At 41.5% G+C, this 26451-nt stretch overlaps 1 protein-coding gene across 4 annotated transcripts in view; it reads left to right on the top strand.

The window, feature by feature from the left end:
- Positions 1–6401: 6401 nt before the first annotated feature.
- SHROOM3 (shroom family member 3) overlaps positions 6402–26451 on the top strand; it is a 263254-nt gene continuing 243204 nt past the window's right edge. Inside the window, exon 1 of one of the 4 annotated variants that reach the window (XM_070505588.1) lies at positions 6402–6672. In XM_070505588.1, coding sequence (XP_070361689.1) covers positions 6664–6672 — 9 coding nt within the window. In that variant the 5' untranslated portion in view covers positions 6402–6663. The remainder of the gene's footprint in view (positions 6673–26451) is intronic. The other 3 variants (XM_070505587.1, XM_070505586.1, XM_070505585.1) reach the window with 3 other exon arrangements.

Here is a 26451-nt window from a genome sequence, read left to right as displayed (position 1 = left end):
ATTTTTAATGAGCCAAAGCTATTTGAACTGTACAAACATTAACAATTTTCTTGGTGGCGTGTATATTTGAGCAGGAGGTTCTAAAGAGTAGGCAGTGAGAGGGATGCTGTTTGACTTTTAAGGAGAACATTGTGTCATTGATGAGGGATAAAATATGGACTCCCTCTTAAGCAGAGCAGTTTGCATTTCTATTGTCCAGATTTCTTTAGAGCCTGATAAAGCATGAGCCCCACCGTATCCAACATTCCCCATTTATTCTTCTTGGACTCTTTTCCACAGAATGAAATTGGTTGATTCATAGGCTGGCCTGAGGTTTTGAATAGAGAGCTTTGGAGGAATGTTGAGGAAGTGTTCCAGCAAGCCATGAAGACTGTTGACTGGTGGCCAAGCCAAGGGAAAGAGTATTAGTGACAAGAGCAGCTCACACCTACATAGCACTTAGTCCTACGTCAGGCGGCGCCCTAAGCACGCTACCTGTATTAAGTGACGTGATTCTCCCGATCCTATGGGGTCAGCCAGTTTTTATCCTTAATTTAGATGAGGGAACTCAGGCACAAGTAAGTTAAAGAACTTGCTCAAGGTCACATAGCCATGATTTGAACTCAGGTGGTCTAGGTCCAGAGTCAGTACCCCTAACAGGAAACATGGAGAAACTCTCATGCCTGCCTCTGACCCAAGCTCTGGAGGAAGGAAGGAGGGCAGGGCTCAGCTCTCGACCAGCACTTTGCCAAAATGAACTGGTGAACTGAGGCGTTGTCCTGGCCTTTCAGTGCTTGGATAATTTCGGAGGGCAATAGAAGCATTAGTTACATGAAAGTCTTTTGTGGCTGGAAGGTATCAGTAGGGTACAGATCTTGCTTATCTTTGAGATATACCTTTTACTATTATTTTATTTTATTTTTTTATTAATGTTATGATAGATTACAACCTTGTGAGAGTTCAGTTGTACATTTTTGTTAGTCATGTTGTGGGTACACCACTTCCCCCTCTGTGCCCTCCCCCCACCCCCCCTTTTTCCTGGTAACCACCGATCAGATCTCCTTATCAATATACTAACTTCCACCTATGAGTGGAGTCATATAGAGTTTGTCTTTCTCTGACTGGCTTATTTCGCTTAACATAATACCTTCGAGGTCCATCCACGTTGTTGTGAATGGGCCAATTTTGTCTTTTTTTATGGCTGAGTAGTATTCCATTGTGTATATATACCACATCTCCTTTATCCAATCATCAGTTTCTGGGCATGTAGGCTGGTTCCACGTCTTGGCTATTGTAAATAATGCTGCGATGAACATAGGGGTGCAACGGACTCTTGAGATTTCTGATATCAGGTTCTTAGGATAGATACCCAGTAATGGGATGGCTGGGTCATAGGGTATTTCTATTTTTAACTTTTTGAGAAATCTCCATACTGTTTTCCATAGTGGCTGTACCAGTTTGCATTCCCACCAACAGTGTATGAGGGTTCCTTTTTCTCCACATCCTCTCCAACATTTGTCACTCTTGGTTTTGGATGTTTTTGCCAATCTAACGGGTGTAAGGTGATATCTTAGTGTAGTTTTGATTTGCATTTCCCTGATGATTAGCGATCATGAACATCTTTTTTTTTTTTTTAAAAGATTTTTTATTTTTTCCTTTTTCTCCCCAAAGCCCCCCAGCACACAGTTGTGTATTCTTCGTTGTGGGTTCTTCTAGTTGTGGCATGTGGGACGCTGCCTCAGCGTGGTCTGATGAGCAGTGCCATGTCCGCGCCCAGGATTCGAACTAACGAAACACTGGGCCGCCTGCTGCGGAGCGCGCGAACTTAACCACTCGGCCACGGGGCCAGCCCCGATCATGAACATCTTTTCATGTGTCTATTGGCCATATTCATATCTTCTTTTGAGAAATGTCTGTTCATGTCCTCTGCCCGTTTTTTGATCGGGTTGTTTGTTTTTTTGTTGCTAATCAGTGTGAGTTCTTTGTATATTATGGAGATTAACCCTTTGTCAGATAAGTGGCTTGTAAATATTTTTTCCCAATTAGTGAGCTGTTTTTTTGTTTCAATCCTGTTTTCCCTTGCCTTGAAGAAGCTCTTTAGTCTGATGAAGTCCCATTTGTTTATTCTTTCTATTGTTTCCCTCAACTGAGGAGTTACAGTGTCCAAAAAGATTCTTTTGAAACTGATGTCAAAGAGTGTACTGCCTATATTCTCTTCCAAAAGACTTATTGTCTCAGGCCTAATCTTTAAGTCTTTGATCCATTTTGAGTTTATTTTGGTGTGTGGTGAAAAAGAATGGTCAATTTTCAATCTTTCCCATGTGGCTGTCCAGTTTTCCCAGCACCATTTGTTGAAGAGACTTTCTTTTCCTTTTACTATTATTTTTTAAACAGAGAATGAGTACCCCTACAGAATGTGGTCTTTTATTATGGCTGGTTTGTGGAAACTGGTAAAAGAGTCAAAGTAAGAGGAGTCAAAATTTGAAGACGAAAAAGCTAAGTCACAAGATCACAGCAAAGTGAGAAGAATGTAATTTGTGTCCATTTAATCCCTGGTCTGATTTTTAATCTCCGGTGCTTAAAATTTACAGGAACAGTCTAACTGTGGTATAAGGAAACAAAGAGCCACTATGTTTCATTTCTGCTTTTTGAACCTGCACAGAAGTCAGATGAAGATAAATACTGTTAACAGTTCTGGAAGCACAGTGCGCTTTCAAAGACATGAGCCAGGGTTTATGGCCTCAGAGTAAATGGAGTCTTTTTGAGGACAAAGTGAAGTTTGAGGATTTTGGAGGAAGCTTTCTCCAAGAACGAGCATGGCCAAAAATGGCGCTCCTCTTGGGACTCTCCTTAGTCACGGAGAGAAAGACAAAGAATCAGTTTATAAAATGGATATTGAGCGGCGAATTAGAGGTGCATTCAGCCGATGAAAGAGTTGGTTTACTTCAGCAACTGAAATCAACTTAATGAGGACAGACACCATTTATATATATTACCCACCCAGACATCCTCATATATAGCAGAGTGCCTGCTACTTAAGAACAACAGGAAAAATAATATTATTGACAATAAATTATTGACACTCAACATGTGTGCTGTGTGTTATTGTCACTTCCATTTTATGAATGAGTAAACTGAGTCTTGGAGAGTTAAGTAGCCAAACTTCAAGCGAGTTGTTTAATTACAAAGTGTGCTTTCTTAACCACTGCAGCCCATTGTGGCTGACTTTAAGAATTAGGCTAAAGGTTTTGAAATATCTTCTGTGGCTAATGGGGGAATCCTTGAAAGCTTTCTGAACAGGAAACATGAAAAAGCGGTGTCTGGGATGAGGGCAGAATGGTTTGGTGGCTTTTGCACGTTAGTCTGGCTGTGAAGTGATGAGTCTGAATTAATACACTCAGAACCGAAAGGAGAGGAGAGAGAGAAGACTCCTTGAGAAGGGCTGATGTTCTTGAGCCATGGAGACTGTGGTTATGGGAATTAGGAAAAGGAAGGAGTCCAAGATGAATCTGGGGTCTCCAGAGGAGTGAGAGGAAAATTGCGGGCATCTTGAATGGAAATAGAGAAAGCAGGAGGTAAGCCAGTTTGGAAAGACTTTCATGCCTGTGGTGATGTTTTGGGCCTGGGGTGATGGCAGGACACTAATGTGCGATGTATACAAGCTGGGGAGAAGTGTGGCAGTTCTTTCCTTGCTGTAAGAACCTTTTTTTCTCACTACGTGGAAGCTAAAAATTCTGGATTCTTGCTTTCCTAGACTCCCTTGCATGTGACTGGTCTGAGACCGGTCATGAGACTGGTCTGAGCTCTGGTCATGGGACACAAGTCGATACCTGCTGGGGGTTTCTAGGAAAGATTTTCTCTCTCATGATAAAAAGTCTAGTAAGAAAAATCTCTTTCTGCTTTGGGTTTCAAATGCAAGTTTATTGTATTGGGAGCAGCTGCAGTCATCTTGTGGTCTTGAGGCAGAGGCCAAGAAAACAGGTAGGAAGTTGACTCAGAGCCCGGACAGTGAGGAGCCCCTGAAACAACACCAGGACTATCCGTCTCTTGATTGTCATGCGAAAAAAGTGAACTCCCATTGTTCAAGCCACTTTTAGACGGGTATTGCATTATTTGGAGCCAGAGCATCCAAACCGTCGTAGACTTTATGCGGGTCCCAGATCACCCTGGGATTCGAGTCTGGCTATATTTTCTCTTGTAGACATTAGTTTTGGAAAAACACCGTATGGGGAGTGATCATCAGAATTGTCCACTGAAGCCTCCAAAATAGAAGGAGTTCCTAAAAAGGAGAATGCACTTTGGATACTATTTCTAGAAAATTAGGGCCTTTTAACATAAATCTCTAAAGGTCCGACAGCCTGGCTCAGATCTTTGGCCCAGTTTGCTGCTAGGTGAGAGTCCCTGTTAGGGTTCAGTGTTGCAATGTGCTTCTGAAATGACAACAGGGCTCCCTAGTAAATTGAGGCATTCCCACAGCCCTTAGGTACAAACCAGGCGAAGGAAGCATTTTCTTCTTTCAGAACTGCTGCTTTTTCCATTTGCTTCCTCCCACCTAGCGTTTGTTGGTGTCACTGGCAAGGAGGCATGTTTGGGCCTGTGATGGATGTGCACTAACCAGAGTTAGCCTGCTTTGGGGAGATTTTGAACTGGAGCAAGTACGCATTTGGAAGGTCTGAAGACTGATTGAAGAGTACTTGATTGCAGAATTTCAAAATGAGATTCAAAAGGTATTTTATAAGTTACATTTCACAAAAGCCAACACTTTATCACACTCCTTTTTTACTCATTTTTAAGTTCACAAAACTATGTAAGTTCACAAAACTATTTTAGTTCACAAACTATTTTAGAATTTAGTACCCGCTTCACCATCTGCCTCCTGAAGTTTTGTGTGTTATATATAAAATTTATGATAAGAAAATTCTTGTGAGAGAGGAAGGAAGAAAACATAGATTCTAGTCCTGACTCTGTATTAATAACTGCCACCCAGGCAGTTTAATCTTTTAATCTTTCCGAAAATCACTTAATCTTTCTGAGCTTCCATATTTGTCAATGAAAATGTTTGCCTAAATCATGTGTTAGATCCTGCCCACGTGGGCTTGGAATTTCTCCTCCCGTCGGCACAGATTCCTGTGTTCCACGTGACGGGTAGTGTGGGCCGTGGGTCTTCCCTATGCACCTCTCTGAGAGAACACACCGGAAAACAAATAAGAATCTTGCTAGAGGTTTAATCCCAACAAAATTTGGTTCTGATGGTGGGATTCTGGGTGGAAATGCCAGATAAAATACAGGATACCTGATTAAATTTGAATTTCAGGTAAACAAGAATTTTAGTTTGTTTTATTTTTGTTTAGTATAAGTATGTCCCAAGTATTGCATGGGGCATACTTACATTAACAAATTATTAATTATCTATTTGAAATAAAAATTTAACTAGGAGTCCTTGTATTTTGTATTTGTTAAATCTGGCAACCTAATTCTAGGAGGAATAGTTGATGGTAATGGCATCAGCCTAAGTTGCTCAAGAAAGGGTAAATGAGGAGCTTCTGGAGGATTCTGTAGGTTTGATAGATCTGATGTCCTGGCAGGAAGCTGAGTGGGTTCAGCCAAAGCTGGGGGAAATAGGAAGACTGTGGTATATGTCAGAAACTAGAGGAGGGGCCAGCCCCATGGCCAAGTGGTTAAGTTTGCATGCTCTGCTTTGGTGGCCCAGGGGTTCGCCAGCTCGGATCCTGGGCGTGGACCTAGCACCACTCATCAGGCCACGCTGAGGTGGCATCCCACATAGCACAACAAGAAGGACCAGCAACTAGAATATATACAACTATGTACTGGGGGGCTTTGGGGAGAAGAAGAAGAAGAAGAAGAAGGAAAAAAGACTGGCAACAGATGTTAGCTCAGGTGCCAATCTTTAAAAAAAGAAAAAAAAAGAAACTGGAGGAGAAGAGAGGCCTCTCCCTTTTTTTCTTCACTTGTCCTTGAACATGTCTTCTACCCTCTCTCCCTTTTTCACCTTTACTTGGCTGTAACAAACATGAAAATATTAACTTTTTACTTTAGGCTGTAGGTTGACATCCTTTTTATGTTCCTTGTTCTGAATTTTGAAATGAGTGGGTTGGCCCTTGTTTACTTTTCTTCTTCTCCATGCTCACTGCCCCCTCCCTAATTAAATTGATTTCTGCTGGTGTGTGGCATCGATTGATTTTTTTCCCTTGTGGACTAGCTATTTCTCAATAGAAAAACGATTGCCAAATTTCTCAAATTCTTTTCTAAATTTCTGGGCCCTTCCAGATTTTATTTGCGCTCGTCATTAGTTGTCTGTACACTCTTTGCCCACAGAGCATATCTTTAAAGAAGTAAGAAGCAGGAGTCTTCACAGCAAATAGAAGGATGACATTGCACTTGGTTTCTACCCTGGTGTGTAGCGAGCTGCCTGTAGTACTTTGGAGGTGGAATCAACATTGTGTAAAGCCAGGTTTGTTCCTGTTTGTCAAACAAGATCACTTAACACCTCTGGCTTGGGTAACTGTGCTTTCCCATGAAGTGAGAGGACTGCTGAGCTGGAGAAATGGAGGAGGCCTCTCCCAGATGAATTCCAGAGCACAAGGCCCTTATGTTAAAAGTAGCAAGAGAATGAACGAGAAAAAGACAGAGCATGCTGCTACTGACACACACGTGGCATGAGAAATGGCTGAGGTAGGTGCGTAATGATGAGGGGATGTCCCCAGCCCAAAAAATATTGGTAATTCAAGAGCAGCCACACACCCTGGCTTTTTAGTTATTTATCCCAAAGATGAGTAGCAGGAGGGGCTCTTTGTGGTATCTTCTGCATGGCGCTCTCATTGGTCCTTGTGTTGTAGCCTTTGGTCGCCCAACATGCCAGGTATAGAATTTGGCAAATGGAGGTCATTGGTCAAGGTCAGCTCTGAAGGGAGAGTGTAAGTTTGTCACCTATGCAATCTGATTCAAAGGGTGGAAGGCTCTGGTTTTTAAAGAAACTCTTACCCACCTGACTTGAAATTCCTGCGACTAGAACCACTAATGAATGGAAAACATTCCTTCAGAACAGCTTTCTTCTATGTGCTAGGCAGCAGGGGTATTGAGAAGAATGAATGGCTCCCACTGTCTGGGAGCTTATGAAAGAAGTTAAGCTGATGGTTAAACTACATTGTAATGGGCGCGGTGGTGGTAGTTGACGGTGGGTTAGGAGCATGTTGTGGGTGGGGGACGCTGCGTTCAGCAGTGAGAGGAAGACTATAAATGTAGGTAAAGTTGTGGGACTGGATGCTGCTGCTGAGTGCCCAGGCCCCCTTGATTGACAAGTGTCCCCAACCCCGGGCTGTTATATTGGCTGTAAAGCTCCCAGCTGCACTCTACGATGGAAAATTACCTTTTGCTGAAAGGAGCAGAAAATGCCTGGTGGTTATGTACTTTCCCCCAGGGATGGCCTGTAGCCAATGACTGATTGACAAGAAAGTACAAAAATCTGGCCCTCTTGCCTCATAGTGGACAATTCTGTGGTGCTCTTCATGCTCCTCCTGTGGGATCAGGCTGTGAATAGACTTCAGCTGGAACCACATCTTAACTTCTGTGCCATCCTGCTCCCTCACTTCCTTACAGTTTTCTCCTGAGAACATCTCTCAATAAATCACTTGTATGTGAGTCCCTGTCTCTGGCTCTACTTCTAGGAAGGCACATCTGACAGTGGAGGAGCAGGAAGTAGGTGTGGCTCTGGTGTGGTGGGCTCTTATCTTCTCTTATCTTCGTCTGGGAGACGAAGTAGACAAGGTGACCGAGAAGGTTGGTGAATGTCTGATGTGGGGAGTGTGTGGCTAATGTGGGGAATGGGAGCAGCATTGATTGTCAGCTTCGTTGAGAGACCATGATATTTTTGTGGCACTGATCTGTATTATGGTATCATTTCCTTCAACACTCCTCAGCCTGGATGTGAAAACAGGGAAGTAGACAGCACAAATAGAAGACGATGTAGATGGAAGTAGATGGATGTCACAGGAAGACAAGGGACCAGGCATGATAAGAAAGGACTTGAAGGTAGAAAGGAACAAATAGTTTGGAAGAAAATGGAGGTGTCAATGGACCAAAGATATTGTTAAGATTGAAGAACTTGTGTGATGAGCACAAAACAGAGGACATGTGGCAAGATTAAGCGGCTAGGAAGGTGTGTTCAGAGTTTGGAATGTAAGAATTTATGATGTGAGGGTTTGAGCATTTCTGCCCAATGACAAGTCTAGGATATGCCATAGGCACAGGGGTCTGAATCGAGTGGAAGGAAAGCTTCCAGTGTGAGGAGGCGAAAGCACTGCAGTGTTAGGCAGTTGGATGGGCCATCTTCACAGACACTAGCAGCACTGAGGAGTGAGCGTGACCTGGGAAATTCACACTGAACATGCAGCTCTTACCTCCCCCAGGCCCCCGAGGTGCCATCACTTCCTGGCTCTGCGCCTTTGTACAGCAGGTGTCTCTAATGAAGGCAATGGGCAAAGACATTATTGGAGGTACAAGATTTTCCTAGTGAGACCCTTCTTCTCGGGGGTATATAACCCCAACCATTTGTTAACAGCTTAAATATTTTCCGTTTTTCAGTTTTCATGATGTCACATGTTCTCTTGGACTACTTGACTTCTCTGTTAAATCTTTCAGTCAGGAGAACTCCACTCGTATTGGATCGCTCTCTCTCTTTCTTTTTTTCTATATGTTTCCACTTGCTATCCTTATCTCCTAGTTATCTTACTGACCGAGGCATTGAAGACTAGGGGCCACCACGATGTCACGTGAGGAGCAGTTGATGTAGAGAGGATCTGTGCCTTTACTTCTGCCTGGAATGTTCCCCATTCCCTTCTTCATTCAGTTACTTCTTACTCATCTTTTGGATTTAGCTTAACTGTCTCTTTCTGTTTTCCTCAGACTATTTCAGAACCCCTTCCTCTCATTTTATACTCTCAAAACACCCTATTTCCCTTCATGGCTCTTATCACAGTTGTAATTAAACAAACAAAAAATTAACTAATTCGTTGCTTAAGGTGTATGTCATCTGATGGAATGTAACCTCTCTAAGGACAAGGACCATCTCTGTATCCCCGGCTCCTGGCATAATGCCTCACATAAAGAATGTGCTCAGTAAATATTTGTAGAACAAGTAAATGACGTACACTGAGCTGAGTGTTAGGAAAGCTCCAGCTCTGTTCCTAGATCTGCTCCTACTTAGCTGTGTGATCTTAGACAAGTCACTTCAGCTCTCTGAGCAAAATGTGTTTTTACTCATTTTAACATTGTATGATTTCTGATCTCACAGCATATCAGCCAAATACCGTAACAACTCTCGACTCCAGTGGTATGTCTGGGCTAACTGAAACTTCTCCTCGAACCTCTTAAAGTAGCTTGTGTGTAGAGAAACTATTTTACTTTGTATTTCGGCAATCTATTGCTAAGTAATAAAATAATTCCCACATTTAGTGGCTTAAATAAGAAGTCATTATCACAAAGTAAGCAGAAAAAAGTTAATAATAAAGATTAGCGTGAAAGTCAATGAAATAGAAAAACAAGAAGGTAAGGCAGTGGACCAGGGGGATGTTTGAGAAAAGAATATTCAAGGCATGGGGCCAGCCTGGTGGTGTAGTGGTTAAGTTCGTGCATGTCACTTTGGCGGCCCGGAGTTTGCAGGTTTGGATCCTGGGCACAGGCCTACACACCACTCATCAAGCCATGCAGTAGCAGCATCCCACAAACAAAATAGAGGGAGACTGGCACAGATGTTAGCTCAGAGAAAATCTTCCTCAAGCAAAAAGAGGAAGATTGGCAGCAGATGTTAACTCAGGGCCAGTCTTCCTCACCAAAAAAAAAGAATATTCAAGGCAGAGGGTACCGCTAGTCCAAGAGTCCTTAGCAGAGCATGCATGACATGTTGGGAGATCAGGAAAGGGGCCCTGAGTGTCTGGAGCAGAGAAAGCAAGGACAGTAGTGGGCAGCCAGAAGGTTTTGGGACCCTCAGCCAGTATGAGGACTTTGGCATGGAGAAGCACTGGAGGGTTTTGAGCAAAGTGGTGTGATTTGAAGTCTTCAGTCTTTTCCTTTTGTGTGAATTCTAGTTTGTTCTCTTGACTCTAGTCACATAGCTTGGTATTTTCCTGAGTCATGAGATAGAACAATCTAGTTTATCTGAGCAGAGATAGGCTGCTGCTTTGGGCAGGTTTTTATTTCATGTTTACAGATTGAGAGGTTGTACTTTCAGTTCCCATGGAGTTCACACAGATGGGGGTAAATTGTCCTAGTTGCAATTTTCCTGCTGTATGCCTGCCTGCCTTGAGCTGGACTGAGGCTCAGATAGATAGCTAGCTCAAGGAAGATAGATAGATAGATAGATAGAAGCATGAATGAATAGATAGAAAGATAGATGAGAGAGAGAGATGGATGGATGTAGAGATAGATGTGTGGATGGATGGATGGATGGAAGGAAAGATAGATTGATAGAAAGGTAGACAGACAGATGGTAGGGAAGGAGAGGATGAGAAGAGATCTTCCTCTTTTTAGGCAGTATACAAGGAGGACTGGTTGACATTTTCTCTTACTTTGTGAATTACGTAGTGTTCAGAAGTTGCGTGGCTAAATTAATGCTGCCTTAATTCCACTCCCTTAATCATCAAATATATTCTAGTTTAACAAAATAGTAATTGGGTGTCCGCTTATTACCCAAAGGCAGTGGGAAAGCTAGAGAGATCTGGCACTGGGGTATTGCCGGTGGATGGGAGGCATATTTGCTGAATGAGAGTAGCTAACAAAAGTGAACTTTGCCCTTTCAGTATGAAAATACTCAATAATGCCTGGATCTTTTCTTTTGTGTTCTGGTTTTATGCAAACACAAATTGCCCTCTTGTTGACTTCACTGTAACCCATGAAACTGAAGAAGGGGAAATTTGAGCCCCATAGAAGGGAGTTTCACCAAAACTGCCTCTTGCATTTGTGTGATGGAAACTGAGAGCACCTGTATTTTCTAACCGAGTGTATGAGGGAAGAAAGGTCCCCAGCAGTAATCAACACAGGCACCTGATAGGAACAGACAAAGCTACTTCTTTAAAGTCATATGTTTTAGAACTGGAGGCAGTCTAAGAGAGCATCCAATCCTCCTTCATTGTATAAATGAAGAAAGTGGGTAAAGCACAGAGTGCCTGTTCACACCTGACATCAGTCTATACCCATCAAAGGAAGCCATGTGGCATCACAGACAGCAGAGGCTTTGTGGAGGTCTGGGTGGGAATCACAGCTCTGCCACTTACTAGCTGCTGTGGCCTTGGGAGAATCACACGATCTCTTTGAGCTTTACTTCCCTCATCTGTCTCTACCTCGTGGGTGGTTGTGTGAATTACATGACATAATATATAAAGCCATGGCACAGAGTAGGTGCTCAGTTAAAAGTAGTTATGATTGGATTCCTTTTGCTGCCAGTGATGATACACAGTAAAAACCATCTCAACAAATACTCAGTATAACTACAGGATTTTAAAATATCAACCAATGGCAACCTTGTTTCAAGAAATATTCAATATATCAAAATTCCAGTATAGCTCAGGGTAACAAACATTATATAGAGTATTGTGTTAGGCACTATAGTTAGCCCCAAAATAAATGAGAATGAGATATGTTTCCTGCTTTTAAGAGAATAAGAATAGACATGTGCATACTGGACTGCAATTCTGTGAGGACTGTGGTAAGTACCACTGGGGAGGAGTGGACGTGGGTCTCTGGGTGCACAGAAGAGGCTCCTTATGGATGAGGGGCTCGGGGAGATCTTTGTGGAGAACATCACATTTGAGAGGCTTCTTGGAAGGTTCTAGAAAGAAGACTGGGGAACATGCCTGTAGAAAGGGACTCCTTAAGCATAGGCACAAATATAGAGTTGTTGTTTTTTTTTTGGCTGAGAAAGATTCACCCAAGCTAACATCAATCTCCCCCTTTATTTTCCCCCTCCCCAAAGCCCCACTACATAGTTGTATATTCTAGTTGTAAGTCCTTCTATTTCTTTTATGTGAGTTGCCGCCACAGCATGGCTACTGACAGACGAGTGGTGTGGCTGCATGCCTGGGAGCTGAACCCAGGCCACTGAAGTGGAGCACACGGAACTTTAGCCACTAGGCCATCAGGGCTGGCTCAGGGTATATTTATATTTCATAAATTTCTCTGTTTAAATGAGCATGGAATATGTGAAGGGGAATGCTTAAAATAATAATATTAGCTACCACTTATAGAATACCTGTTACATGCTAAATATTTCATGTATTCATTCTTTTGCTTATTATACAATTCTGTGAGGTATATTATTATTATTATCTCCATTTTATAGATGAGGAAACTGAGGCATAGAGAAGTTAATTGTATTGCCCACAGGCCTCACGGCTGGTATGTGGCAGAGCCAAACTTGGATTCAGGTAACCTGACTCCAGAGTCCATGCGTCAGTTTTGACAATAGACAGTGTTCTCGACTTCCCCCTTTTTCTCCTTCAGATCCATGCTCTGCCCTTCACCCTGCTCTGGGCCCCTGGAGGCTGATCTGTGTGGACTCTATCTAAACTGTCTCCTTTGCTCTCTGGTTCCCGGTTGAAATGATGGGAGGGAAATTGGAGAGAGGGCCTCAGGTTGCTGGGGCTGCATTCCTCTATTGAGGGCTACAGCTCCTGTTGGCCAGCATCTCCCCCAGCTACACAGCTTGCTGTATTTCAGAACGATTCCCTTTCCTTGTCACTGGGAAGCTATTGCAGGCCACAGGGTGCTTTGACATCCTTTGCTGGTTCCTTGAACTCTGTCCCTATCTTTGCAAAGAGTGAAATGTTGGGGTCACAGCATAATCATATGTTCAGCTTTAATAGATACTGCCAAATATTTTTCCAAAGTGGTTATACCAATTTATACTCCAACTAAACAGTACATTGAGTTCCAGTTGCTCCACACCTTTGACAACTCTTGGTACTTTCTGTTCTCATTTTAGCCATTTAGGGTATGGAGAGGTATCTCATTGTGGTTTTAATGTCCATTTCTCCGATGACTAAAGAAGTTGGACCCCTTTTATATGTTTGTTGTCCATTTGTATATCTTCATTGGTGAAATGTCCAAGTCTTTTGCCAATTTTAAAATTGGGTTTCCTATCTTTTTCTTAATTTGTGGAAGTAATTTATATATTATGGGTACAAGTTCTTTGTCAGCAATATGTGTTGTAAATATCTCCTCTCACTCTGAGGCTTGCCTTTGTATTCTCTTAATGATATCTTTTGGTGAACAGATGTTCTTACTTTTAATATACTCCAATTAAAAATTTTTAATTCTTTACTACTTTTTGTAGTTTTTTAAAGATATGTTTGTTACTCCAATATCATAGGGATGTTTTCCTATGCTTTAAAAGTTTTATGGTTTTTATCTTTCACATTTGATTCTGCAATGTATCTTTGTGTGTGGTGAGATTAGCATCCTGATACTTTCTTTCCCATGTGGCTATCCAGTGGACCCAGAACCCTTCCCCATAGTTCACAGCAATGTCACTCTTTTCATAAATTAAGTGACTCTATATGTGTGGTTTTATTTTTGTACTCTGTATTCTATTTCATTGCTCAGCTTCCTTGTGCCAATATTGCACAATCTTGATTATTATAATTTTATAACAAGTCTTCACATCTGGAAGTGGAAGTCTTTCAACTTTGCTCTTCTTTAAGATTGCCTCAGCTATTCTTGGTCCTTTGCATTTTCCTATGTATTTTAGAATCAACTTGTCAATTTCCACAGCAAATATACTTGGACTTTGATTAAGATTATGGTGAATCTGCAGATAAATTCATGGAAAATTAACATCTTAACATTATTGAGTTTTTCCGTGAACATGGTATGTATCTCCATTTATCTAGGTCTTCTTTAATTTTGCCCAAGATATTTTGTAGTAATAAGTGTAGAGGTCTTATACATATTTTATTAGATGTATTCATATATGTTTGATTTGCTATAGTAAATAGAATTATTTTAAATGTTTGTTTTCTATTTGTTTGTTGCTTATACATAGACATATAATTGACCCTTTACTGATATTTAAATTCAATAAAGCACGATATTAATAGAAGGCTTTTTGTAGAAATCCTTTACTAGTTTAAGGAAGTACCTTTCTGTTCCTAGTTTCCTAAGATTTTGTTGAAAACAATAAGTAGGCACTAACTTTTATCAAGTGCTTTTTCTGCATCTCTCAAGATGCCCACTTCTGTTTTGGCTCAGCTGTAGAATCCAATACCACAGCCCTTTCCCTGGGCTTGGCTCTACCTCCACATTTGCAAAACCACCAACTGAAAGTGGACAAACAAGAACTTGAACCAAGGAGTAGCAGTAAATATGGAAAAGAGAAGATGAATGTGAGAGACCTTGATGCTCTATAATAGAAAAATATTTTGTACAGTCCCAAATGTGTTTAAATGAGATAGAACCAGACTTCTCAACTTTTTAAACTCCTGTCTCCTTTTGATAAACAAAAAACCCCTCACACCTTTGTTTAATATTTATACTATAGAAACAATAAGAAATTTCCCAAATATGAAATTTCATGTTTAAGTTTTTTTCAAATTACACACGTAATATTTTCTCATTTCCAAAGTCTGAGCCATCCTCCTTAGAAGAATCCTCTTCACCAGTCTCTCCTAGAAGAAAAATCACTGAAATAGCGTCCACCCATTACCAGTACATGGGGGAGTGCTGATCAGCTGGTTATTCAGTCTATCTTTAATATGGCCTGGGGGGGCGCTCCCTGGATTGTTGGGGTAGGGAGAAGTATATGGAGACTCTAACCAATGGGATTTTATCATTGAAAGGTGCAGAGCTGGTCAATTCTGACCCACGTCGCAGATGAACCCCGGAAAATACACACTCATGGGCCTTCAAATTTATTAATATTTAAACAGTTTGATACTATACAATTACTTCATTCTTTCGACATTGGACTGGAATTTGAATGAGCCCGAGTGCCCTCTTGTGGACATAAGAGAATGTCTGAAGAGTATAGCTTTGCATTTTCTTCTTTCCATTCTAAGAACTACTTTGTGTACCTGTGTCCCTCTACCGTGAACCTGGGGGTAGAAAGTCCTCATGTCATGGAGTCAGGCAGAGTGTGGCCACTTACAAGCCCTGTGAACTTAAGATTCCTTATCTGATAAATAATAATAGTACCTACCTTACTAAGGTTCTTGAGAAGATTAAAGGAGATTTAAGGAAGTTCCCTTCCATTCCTAGTTTCCTAAGATTTTGTTTGAAACCATGAATGGGTGTTGAATTTGATCAAATACTTTTTTCCGGATCTTTTGAGATGTCCACTCCTGTTTTGACTCTAGGACTCAACACTACAGCACTTTCCCAGGGCCTGGCTTTACTCCCACTTTATATACAGATAATACTTAGCCTGTTACATAGGAGCTTCTCAATAAACGGCATGTATGAATATTATGAATAATCTTTGCAGTGGACCCAGAGAGCAGGGAGGGGCACGTAGAATACAGTATCCTAAAACAACGTACTACAGGTACTAGTACCCTCTCCTCCCCCGATTCCATCCTACCTCATTCTCGATTCCGTAAGGAATTCTCGATTCACTCAACCATTTCTTTTTATATTTGCAACCATATTTTTAATAACATGCCTATATGGCTTTTTTCTTGATTTTTTTAGGTGTAGGTACTAATTATTGACTTTCTATTGTAGAAGATGAAAATTTAGCTCTCTTACAGTACTCCCCTTTACTCCCCCTCCCACTCTTCCCTTTTATGTAAAGATAATTTAATTACATATTTGTATATTTGGCTATCTCCCCAATACCCAGAAGATTAGAAAAAGGTATAAAAAGGTAAATACTAACAAGAGAAACCTAGATCCACATTATTAATGTCAAACAAGACTGAACTTGAATCTTAAATGAGACGAAGAGATAAATGAGTAATGAAAAAGTTGCAATTTACAATGACAATAGAGTTTTCATATAACTTTATGCAATCATAAAGAATAAAAGGAGAAAGGAGAAAAAATAAAAAAGGAGAAAGAATAAAAGGAGAAGATTTTAGTCACCTCTGTTAGTCCATATCTGATCCAACAGAGAAAAACTAAGAAGGATGTGGAACGGGGCCGGCCTGGTGGCGTAGTGGTTAAGTTCACACACTCTGCTTCATCGGCCCAGGGTTCACAGGTTCAGATCCTGGGTGGAAATGTAGTACCACTTGTCAAGCCATGCTGTGGCAGCATCCCACATAAAATAGAGGCAGATGGGCACAGGTGTTAGCTCAGTGACAATCTTCCTCAAGCAAAAAGAGGAAGATTGGCAACAGATGTTAGCTCAGCGACAATCTTCCTCATGCAAAAAAAAAAAGAAGGATGTAGATCTGAATAACATCATGAAGATAAATCCAAACGTGCCTCCAGATAAATTGACGTGACCAAGTATGAGCAACACATACAAAAACGAACCTTACGTTAGGTTACCAAAACTGTTTTCTAAAGCAGCTGCACCGTTTCACATTCCCACCAACAGGGTATGTGGGCTCCAATTTCTCCACATCCTCACCAATCCAATCCTTTGGATTATAGCAATCCTACTGGGTGTAAAGTTATATGTCATTGCGGTTTTGATTTGCATTTCCCCAATGGTTAATGATGTTATGCATCTTTCCACGTGCTTATTGGCCATTTGTATATCTTCTTTAGAGAAATGTCTGTACAAGTCCTTTGCCCATTTAGAAAACTGGGTTATCTTTTTCTTGTTGAGTTCTAAGAGTTCTTTACATATTCTGGATGCAAGCCCCTTATCAGATATATGACTTACCCATTCTGAGGGTTGTCTTTGTACTTTCTTGATGGTGTCATTGGAAACAGAAAAGCTTTAGATTTTGGTAATGTCCAATTTATCAATTTTTTTTCTTTTGTTACTTGTGCTTTTGCTGTCACATCCAAGAAACCATTGTCTAATTCAGCATCATGAAGATTTATGCCTATGTTTTCTTCTAAAACCTTTACTGTTTTAGTTCTTACATTTAGGTCTTTGATGTTTTGAGTCAATTTTTTAATATGGTATGAGGTAAGTGTCTAACTTCCTCTTCTACCTGTGGATATCCAGTTGTCCCAGCACTGTTTGTTGAAATGATTGTTCTTTTCCCGATTTAACTATCTCGGTGCCCATGTCAAAAATCAATTGGACATAAATATGAAGGTTTACTTTTGGACTCTCAATTCTATTCCATTCTATTTATTTCAGTCCTCCTGCCAGTACCATACTGTCTGGATGACTTTCTGGCAGGTTTTTAATTGAAAAGTGTTAGTCCTCCAACTTTGTTCTTCTTTTTCAAAACTATTTACATATGAATTTTAGAATTAGCTTGTCAGTTTCTGCAAAGAAGCCAAACGGGATTTTGATAGGGATTGCATTGAATCTGTAGATCAATTTGGGGAATATTGCCATCTTCACAATATTAAGTTTCCCAGTCCATGAACATGGGATGTCCTTCCATTTAATTGGGCCTTCTTTAATTTCTTTTGATAGTGTTTTGTAGCTTCAGAGTATATGTTTTGCATTTATTTTGTTAATTTTATTCTTAAGTATTTTCTTCTTTTTATGCCATTATAAATGGAATTATTTTTAAACTTCATTTTCAGATTGCTCATTACAAGTGTATGTAGATTACTTTTTAAATATGAATTTGAATTCCTTTCCTCTGGTATACAATCTACATTTACTGTGAACTGCTGCCTATTTTATTTCTCCAGTCTGTTTTATTAATTTATTTACCTGCCAGACTCCTGAGAACATTTAAGTTTTTGAATCCTGATTTAAAGCATTTAAAAAGTTATTTTTATGTAAACAGGTTAGTAAGGATAATTAGCAGGTACTTCTTAGGCTCTTTAAATACTCCACTGGGAATTTTTAGACATTTTTCTAATTTTTTCCATATAGAGTTTAATATATTCCAAAGTGAACTTGTTCTTATCCGATGATTTAGGTTGCCCTCGGTCTGGAATTCTCAGATAGAAAACGATAATAAGATACATGTTGTTCTCATCTTCCAAATCCTGGAATATTGCCAAAATTCAGATTACTGTCAGCAAAGTTGAGAAATTCTGAACACTTCCAAAGTTGAGGAGGAAGAGTTAAAATGGGCACTTTCCTGTGCTATTGAGGGGACTGTAAAATGGCACATGCTCTCTGAACTCAGTTTGCCAGTAACAAAAGCCTCAATAAAAGTTGTAACCTTTAACCCTATAATTCCCTTTCTAGAACTCTATCATAAAATATTCAGGCAAAGATTTATATATGAAGATCTCATCAGTATTATTTTATAGCACAAAATGTTGAAATCAACTTAAATGTGCCATAAAAATGCTTATCTCTGCATAGAAGAAAGCTAGAAGGAAATATACGAAATAGTTAATAATGTTATCCCTGAGGAATAGAGGAATGAGTGGTTTTTAACTTTCTTTATAGTTTTCTTATTTTTCTAAAGTTTTCAGACTATTAACATAGATTACTTTTATCATCAAAAAAATATGTTATTAAAAAGTGGTTTGAGAATTTTAGGACACTGAGCAAAAGGCCAGGAACTTTACTGATATAGCACTTAGCCAGGGTCCCCCCCACATTATGATGGCAGTGCCGAATGTCAGCGTGAGGTGGGGGAGGCAGGGCGGTTTTTCTCCTCTTCTATTGGTTCCACCTGTGCTCTGAGGCAGCTCTTCCTTTTCTATGTCTTTTGGTGGGTGGCAGACCCTTGTCTCTCAAGGCCATAAGGTAAGGAGTCAAGAGGGATTTAGAAGAAACTGCAAAAATTCCAGGAGCCTTTTCCCTCTGGCTAAATAAGATTGGAGTTTGGCTTCTCCTAAATCAAATCTGTTCTCTCTGTTTTTTGTGTTTAGGCAGATACCTAAATTACTGTATCCATTCTTTCTTCAACTTCACACCATTGTTGGCGTACCTGGATGTTCTATAGCTGTAGATCACAAACTTGGGCAGCATCAAAGTCCCCTGAGGGCTTGTTAAAGCTCAGATAGGCAAACCCAAGCCCTGGAGCTCCTGAGTCAGTAGGGCTGGTGTGCTAGGGGAGAGTTTGCATTTCTAACTAGTTTGTCGGTGATGATGAAGCTGCTGGTCTGAGGACCACAGTACAGGAGAGCAAAAGGAAGGACCATCACAGGATGTGCACACAGAGAGGCAGTGAGTGAATGGGCGCTTGAGGGATGTCTCCTAGCTTGAACCTTGTGAAGTGAAGCTAGATGGGGTAAAGTCAATGTGTTGAGTAATGACAGAGTTAAGAGCAGACTTTGTACTGTACAGACCTGAGTTGGAATTCTCTCTCTACCTGGTGTGGCTGTGTGACTTTGGGCAGTTACTTAACCACTCTAAGCCTCAGTTTCCTTAAGTGTAAGACGGAGATAATAATCGTTGTTACCTCACAGGTGACTGGAAGAATTCAGTGAGACAATAGACAGTACTTAACACAGTACCTGATCCGTAGCGAGTGCTCTGTAAATGGTAGCTCTCATGATCGCTTACTTGGCCCCGTCACACACAACTGCAGTTCCTTGGAAATGTTCTTCCTGGATGAGACACGTACAGATTTGGACGGGCTGGTTTTTGCTGCCACGTACATCAATGGCCTAAGTTGTTGAGGACTTGACCCGAGCCCTTATGCTGTGAGTGTCATTGTCCAGAGAAGTGGTGTGGCTCAGGGGAATGAGCAAGGGGCTCTTGGTTCCAGTCTGGGTCTCGGTTTCCCTATCTGTGAATTATAGGGAGTTGGACTAGAGAATTTCTAAAACCTCTTCCAGCTCTAAAATGCTGGTTTCGCAATGTCAGAGCAATTCTATGAACTGAGACTTTTTTTCTTAAACACAAGGTGGCAGCAGAAGACAAGACTCTTGACTGCCATTTGCTGCAACTAGTAGGATGCACTGATATTCCTCGATTTACACCGCGTTGTAAAATAAAGGACTCAAATGGCTTAAGATCGCTGACTGCTTTTAGCGGTTTCTTTGAGGCCAACGTTTGATATCCCTAGAATGATGTTTCTATCACTGTAATCAGGATTTTCCTGTTCTTCCATCATTTGCAGAAGGTATGGAGTCACCACTCAGCACCGGCCACCCCTACACACACGCCCCACACTTCCCCAAGGACTTTTCCATCCCGGCTACTGTTTCTCAGGAAAATACCTGCCACGTTCTCACCTGTAGTAAGCTGGGGGCCTCATGGCAGAGTGGCAGCTGTGTGCTTTACAAAGTGAAAACAGCTTCTTTCTTCTAGGATCTAGGAGGATTTGAGGTGTGGGGGCCTGGTAGAGCTCACCCAAGGCAACAGATTTCAAATAAAACACCCTTGTGTTGCTGTTCTATTTGAATGTGTCCCAGTTACAAACTGGTGGTAGGAGACGAGAGCTGTGGCTTGGGACACTGTGATCCTTGGTTGGCTGATGACCCCTGGCCAGGCAGGCTGGGGACGGGTGGGGAGCAGGCAAGAGGCAGACCATTAAGAGAGATGGGCAACCCTGTCGCAGAAACAGAGTGAGGGGCCTGTCCTCAGAATCTAGAGAAGGTGCTTATGAGGATCCCCAGGGGCAAAGGCGGGGCCTGGTTCAGGTGCAAGTGACTTTTAGGAGAGGAATTTCAACCTGAGGCCAAAGGGAGTGGGTGTGAGGCCAAAATAAAGAGATCACCTTTCTCCAGGGACTTAGGGGACTTCAAGACAGAAGTTGGCCTAAGCGTGCAGTGAAAGTAGAATGGAAGGGCTGAAAAGATAGGGTCAAGCGTCCAGTAAAGGGTTGGCATGTAGACTAGAAGGAGATTGACATATGAACACCAGGAAGAGGTTGTTTAACAGTTTAGACGTATGCCATATGCCTCGAGCAACTTGAGACTGTGTTTATAATCCGCCTAACAGCATTCAGCTTGTTTCCTGAGAGCTGCTCCCATGATGGTGAAGAATGCTGACTGTGAACTTGTACAGATTCTTGGGATGCTCCAGATTTTACTGGGGAGGGCACCTCCAGAGGCAGGGAAGGTGGGCCATGTTACTGTCGGGCCATGAACTGAGTCATGAGTTTCAGAGAAGATCCTCTTCCTTTTTTCCTTTCTTCCTGCAAAGTGGTAAGAACAGAATAATCAAGGGAAGCAGAAGCACAAAACTGGTAGATTTGGAATGTGGACCATTTTCTCAAAATTCCCTTGCTTTCCATCTTCACATCCCTGCTTTAGAGAGCCTACCTTTTGCAGGGTGCTTGGGGATGGAGGGGCAAAGAGGGAAAATGCTTAACCTTTGATTTTGGTGGCCTTTTTGGGAGCCTCTACCCAAATTACCTTGAAATGAATGGAGGTGGAGAGGGAAAGAAAATCTAAGGCGGCCCTAAGGGGCTGGGGGCAGGAGGAGTCCTGCAATGAAGGTTGAATCACTCACTTCTCTGACAACTTGATGAGGCTTTCCCAGGGAGGGAGAATTAGCAGAAAATTTGGTAAAGGCCTTATCACAGACCTGAATTATTACTAACTGGAGAGAGCTTTATGGAAGGGCTAAGGTGGAAAATGGTTAATATTTTGCTAAAAGACAGGGAAGAAAGAAGATGGATTGGATCATAATTGACTTCCTTGGTAATTTCATAAACATACTCCAACCATGGAGCACGCCCACATCCGCGTGAACAAGTCCTATAAAATGCTTGGATGCTTTGCAGCGTGCCACCCACCACAAGCCAGCCTGGTGCCAAGTTACCTTAGCCAAGGCTGGGCTCCCAGCTCCCACCTGGGGAGCTGGAGCAGGTGATTGACTTTGTGTCAAAGACTCGTCATGGATTTCTGTTGATTTCAGAGGACTCTGTGGCACTGTTATACTGGGAGGACTTTCGCGGTTCCCCAACAGATATTTGCATGTATGCTTTAGCCTCCGGAAGGGAGAGAACCCAGCTAAACACAAGAAAAAGCTGTTCAGGCTGACTAGGAGAAGGGGAAGCTGGTTGCTGATTGCAATTCTAACATTTGGGGGAAGATAATACTTCTAGATCATTATCACGTTTATGAGTAGTTGCTTCAAGGGGAAAAGAAGAGCTGGCTAATTGCTGAAGTAAAGCCTTTAAAAGAAAATGCCTTCATTGTCATGAGCCACCACCCACAGAAACAAAACCTTTGTCCTTCCCTGGTAGGCACAGAGAAAATCCTGAAGATAAGGGGGAAATTTGGAGGACTTGGGACTTTGACTTTTCTTATCTGGGTCAGATATTGATCTTTAAAAAATAATCCACTATTGTATAGTCATTAGCTGAGTATTTAAAACGTTCTGCTGTAGAGCCCCTGGAGTAGGGGCAGAACCCTTGGGTTTATTGAGCACCAATGGCCCACATTAAAAATCAACCAAAGGCTATAAGGGGAAGCAAGAGGCAACTTAACTGACTTAAATTTTTTCTTTCCAAAAGTCACTCACTGGCTAAATATTTAAGTGAAAAATACAGAGCATAGTAACATTTTACAGCTACTTTGGAAAACAGTTTGTAATTTCCTCAAAAAGTTAAACAAAGGGTTACCATACGACCAGGAATTTCACTCTTAAATACATACCCAAGAGAAATGAAAGCATCTCTCCACACAAATGTTCATATGAATGTTCATAGCAGTATTATTCATAGTACCCAAAAAGTGGGGGAAACCCAGATGTCCATTAACTGATGAAGGATAAACTAAATGTGGTATATCCATACAATGGAATATTATTCAATCATAAAGGAGGAATGAATGACTGATACATGTTACAATATAGAGAATCCTTGAGAAAATTACTCTAAGTGAAAGAAGCCAGACACAAAAGGCTACATACCATATGACTCCATGTATGTGAAATGTTCAGAATAGGCAAATCCATAGAGACAGAAAGCAGATTAGCAGTTGCCAGGAGCTGGATGTAGGGGAGAATGAAGAGTGACAGCTTATGGATATAGGAGTCTCCTTTAGGGTGATGAAAATGTTCTGAAATTACGTAGAGGTGATGCTTGTGTAACAATGTGAATATACTAAAAACCACTGAATTATACAATTAAAAAGGGTGAATTTTATGGCATGTGAATTTACTTTTATGGTGCATGAATTGTATCACAATAAAATGTGAAGTATGAAACTTTAATCAAGCAATATAAGTTGCCAAAAGAGTAGATCTTAAAAGTTCTTATCACAAGAAAAAGAATTGTAACTATATGTGGTGAGGGATGTTAACGGGACTTATTGTGGTGATCATTTCACAATATATACAAATATCAAATGATTATGTCATACACCCGAAACTAATATAATGTTATATGTCAATTATATCTCAATGTAAAAAGAAATATATTAAACACTTAAAATATAACCCAATTATAATTAAAAGTGAAGTAAGGGGAAGGAGAAAATTCAATGGGGTGAGATGGAGGAGAAAACACTTGACACAAGAAAGAAAATGAGAACAAAGAAGAAAAAGGGAGGCTGATTCCATGATTTTTGACATAATAGAAAATTTTTCTCATTGTTCTCTGAGGGTCACTTGGCTGTGGTCTTCAGATTTTTATTACCTATTGATGATTGCCTTTTTTTTTCTTTTTAAAGATTGGCACCTGAGCTAACAACTGTTGCCAATCTTTTTTTTTCCTCCAAATCCCCCCGTTTGCATAGTTGCATATTTTAGTTGTGGGTCACTCTAGTTGTGGCATGTGGGATGCCACCTCAACGTGGCATGACGAGTGGTGCCATGTCCGCACCCAGGATCCGAACCAGCAAAACCCTGGGCTGGCAAAGCGGAGCACGCGAACTTAATGGCTTGGCCACAGGGCTGGCCCCAAGATAATTGCTTTTTGAACTTCTTTTTTTTTTTTTTTGAGGAAGATTAGCCCTGAGCTAACATCTGCTGCCAATCTTCCTCTTTTTGCTGAGGAAGACTGGCCCTGAGCTAACATCCGCACACATCTTATTCTGCTTTATATGTAGGATGCCTGCCACAGCATGGCTTGCCAAGCGGTGCCATGTCCGCACCCGGGATCCAAACTGGCGAAGCCTGGGCTGCCGAAGCAGAACATGCGAACTTAACCACTGCACCACGGGGCAGGTCCCGCCTTTTTAACTTCTAATGAACACATTGACCAATGTTTCCAGATCTTTTAATTGCCCTTAAACTCTTCAGTGGCTTGGTTTTTATTCCAATGGAATGAATGAACTGAGGATATGATATTTTTCTTGGTTTGCATTAGTTAGTGACCAGAGTTAAATATTACATATAAAAGCTATGTAAAATTAAGCTGAGTCTTGTCTGGATAAAAGTGCTCCATTGCCAAATTTAATTCCAATATTTATAATCATATGGAGAAGTCCAATAGGTGATCCTTTTTTTGACCTAAGATAGACATCACTCTCACCCAACTCTTCCAGTCTTATGAGGTGATAATTAATTTGAGGTCTTGGACATGAATTGGTCTTGACTTATTCTCAAACTCCAGATGGGTAGAAAGCTCAGCTTATTGACATAGGGCCTGACATGGAATATGATTACGGGGTAAGCCACTTCCAATAATCAGAATGATACTTCAGGGGCCGGCCCAGTGGCACAGCAGTTAAGTTTGCACATTCTGCTTCGGTGGCCCAGGGTTCGCCAGTTTGGATCCTGAGTGTGGACCTACACATCGCTTGTCAAGCCATGCTGTGGTAGGCATCCCACATATAAAAAGTAGAGGAAGATGGGCACGGATGTTACCTCAGGGCCAGTCTTCCTCAGCAAAAAGAGGAGGATTGGCAGCAGATGTTAGCTCAGGGCTAATCTTCCTCAAAATAAAAAAAAAAGAAATGATACTTCATGGTAAAACAAAGACAAGAGAGATTGCGAACAAGTCAGGTTAGTGGAAAATTATGGAAACTAACAGTAGACTAAGATGGGATGGGTGTTCTGGTCCTTCTTAGAAGTCAGCACAGAGTCTTCCCTCTCCTCTATCCTCTACTGTCAATCAGTCACCAAGGCTGCTGATTTTAAATCCTACTATTACTCAGATTTATTCCTTTTTCTCCAGCCTTTCCCTCAGTCAGTCCCTCTTCATCTCTAGCCTGGTCAATTGCAATAGCTTCATAACAAATTTTCTAGTCTCTAATCTCGCCTCTTAAAATCCACCCTTCACATTATGAAAATGTTATTTCTAAAGTCCAAATCCTACCATGCTCCTGCTCCATTAGTTCCCTGTGTTGAGAGCAGATGAAGCTCTAAGCAGAGATGCTTATGGTGTGGAGGACTGGGCTTCCCTTGAAGGCCATCCGACTTTACCTTACCTGAGCCCCTACCCAGGAACCTGGAGAGACTGAATGCCTGCACTGAATGGCCTGAGCCAGCTGACTCTCTCTGGTAACAGCACTTTGGTCACAATATATAAAGAAGGGAGTATGATTTAAAAAAAAAGGAAACTAAAACCATCAGCTACTAGAGATTGTGTGATCAGCACATCACAGAAATACAAAGTTCCAGTGTACATTTCCAGTGCCAGGCCCTGAGGAAAGTCCAGTCATTAAGTACGCTTGAGTTCAGTCTCCAGCGCTGGTTCTCTAAGTTTCTTGTCCTGGGTCCTCTCATGAATTACAGCTTCTAACTCCGATTCCAGCCCCAGTCCCAAGAACACAAGAGAAATCTGTGAAAAAAGTTTACAGGGAGGCATGGGAACCTCCTCTGAGCTAGCCAATGCCGAGAGTTTTGTTTCCAGCCAAACTTTCATCTCACCCGGAATTCAATGATGAGTTCCATTCTGACTTGTGGAAATCCTTTCCTACCCTGTGAAACTTCTGCCCGTTTCATTATCATCAAAACTGTCTTCAGGTAGTTTCCCTGGCGCTACACAGCAGACTTGGCAGCTGTCTACCTCCCTCTCACAAAGGGATTAGATACTTACTGCCCGAAGGACCATTCCAAGGGTAGCAGTAAGGTTGCTTCTAAGTGACAACTGGCTGGTCTGCTCTGTTATGAAAGGAGTCTGACTTTGACAACTGGAAAATGCCTGCCGTGGGCACAAGTAGGGAAGAGTCCGTGTGTTTGCCCATCCTGGACCACACCCTTGTTGTCCAGGAACTGGCGAGTCACTCCAGTTTACTAGCAATGGGCCTTGAATGGGTGTAGACCCGGATTATTAAAGACAGGATGTCCAGAGAGGCCCACTCCCTTCCCTCCCCCCTCCCCAGCAGTGAAGTTGCATCCCAAGCACAGAACATTCCTAACCCTGCACATCCAGTGGACTCTTCTCAGCTCTGTTAGTCTAAGCTCTGACCAGATGGCGTCTCAGAATTCCTGTCTGCCTAACTTGTCATTTGTCCAGATGATGTTCTAGATAGAGAGATAAGATTTACGATTCTTGTCCATGCAAATGAAGTTTAAAGAATTTCTCTTGGTTGAGTTGTTGGCATAATAGAAAATTCTTAAGGGTTTTTTTTTGG

The sequence above is a fragment of the Equus asinus genome, chromosome 3 (assembly GCF_041296235.1).
Source record: "Equus asinus isolate D_3611 breed Donkey chromosome 3, EquAss-T2T_v2, whole genome shotgun sequence".
NCBI classification, from domain to species: Eukaryota; Metazoa; Chordata; class Mammalia; order Perissodactyla; family Equidae; genus Equus; species Equus asinus.
The sequence above is the reverse complement of the archived record's forward strand: the minus strand, read 5'-3'. Positions and strand labels throughout refer to the sequence as shown.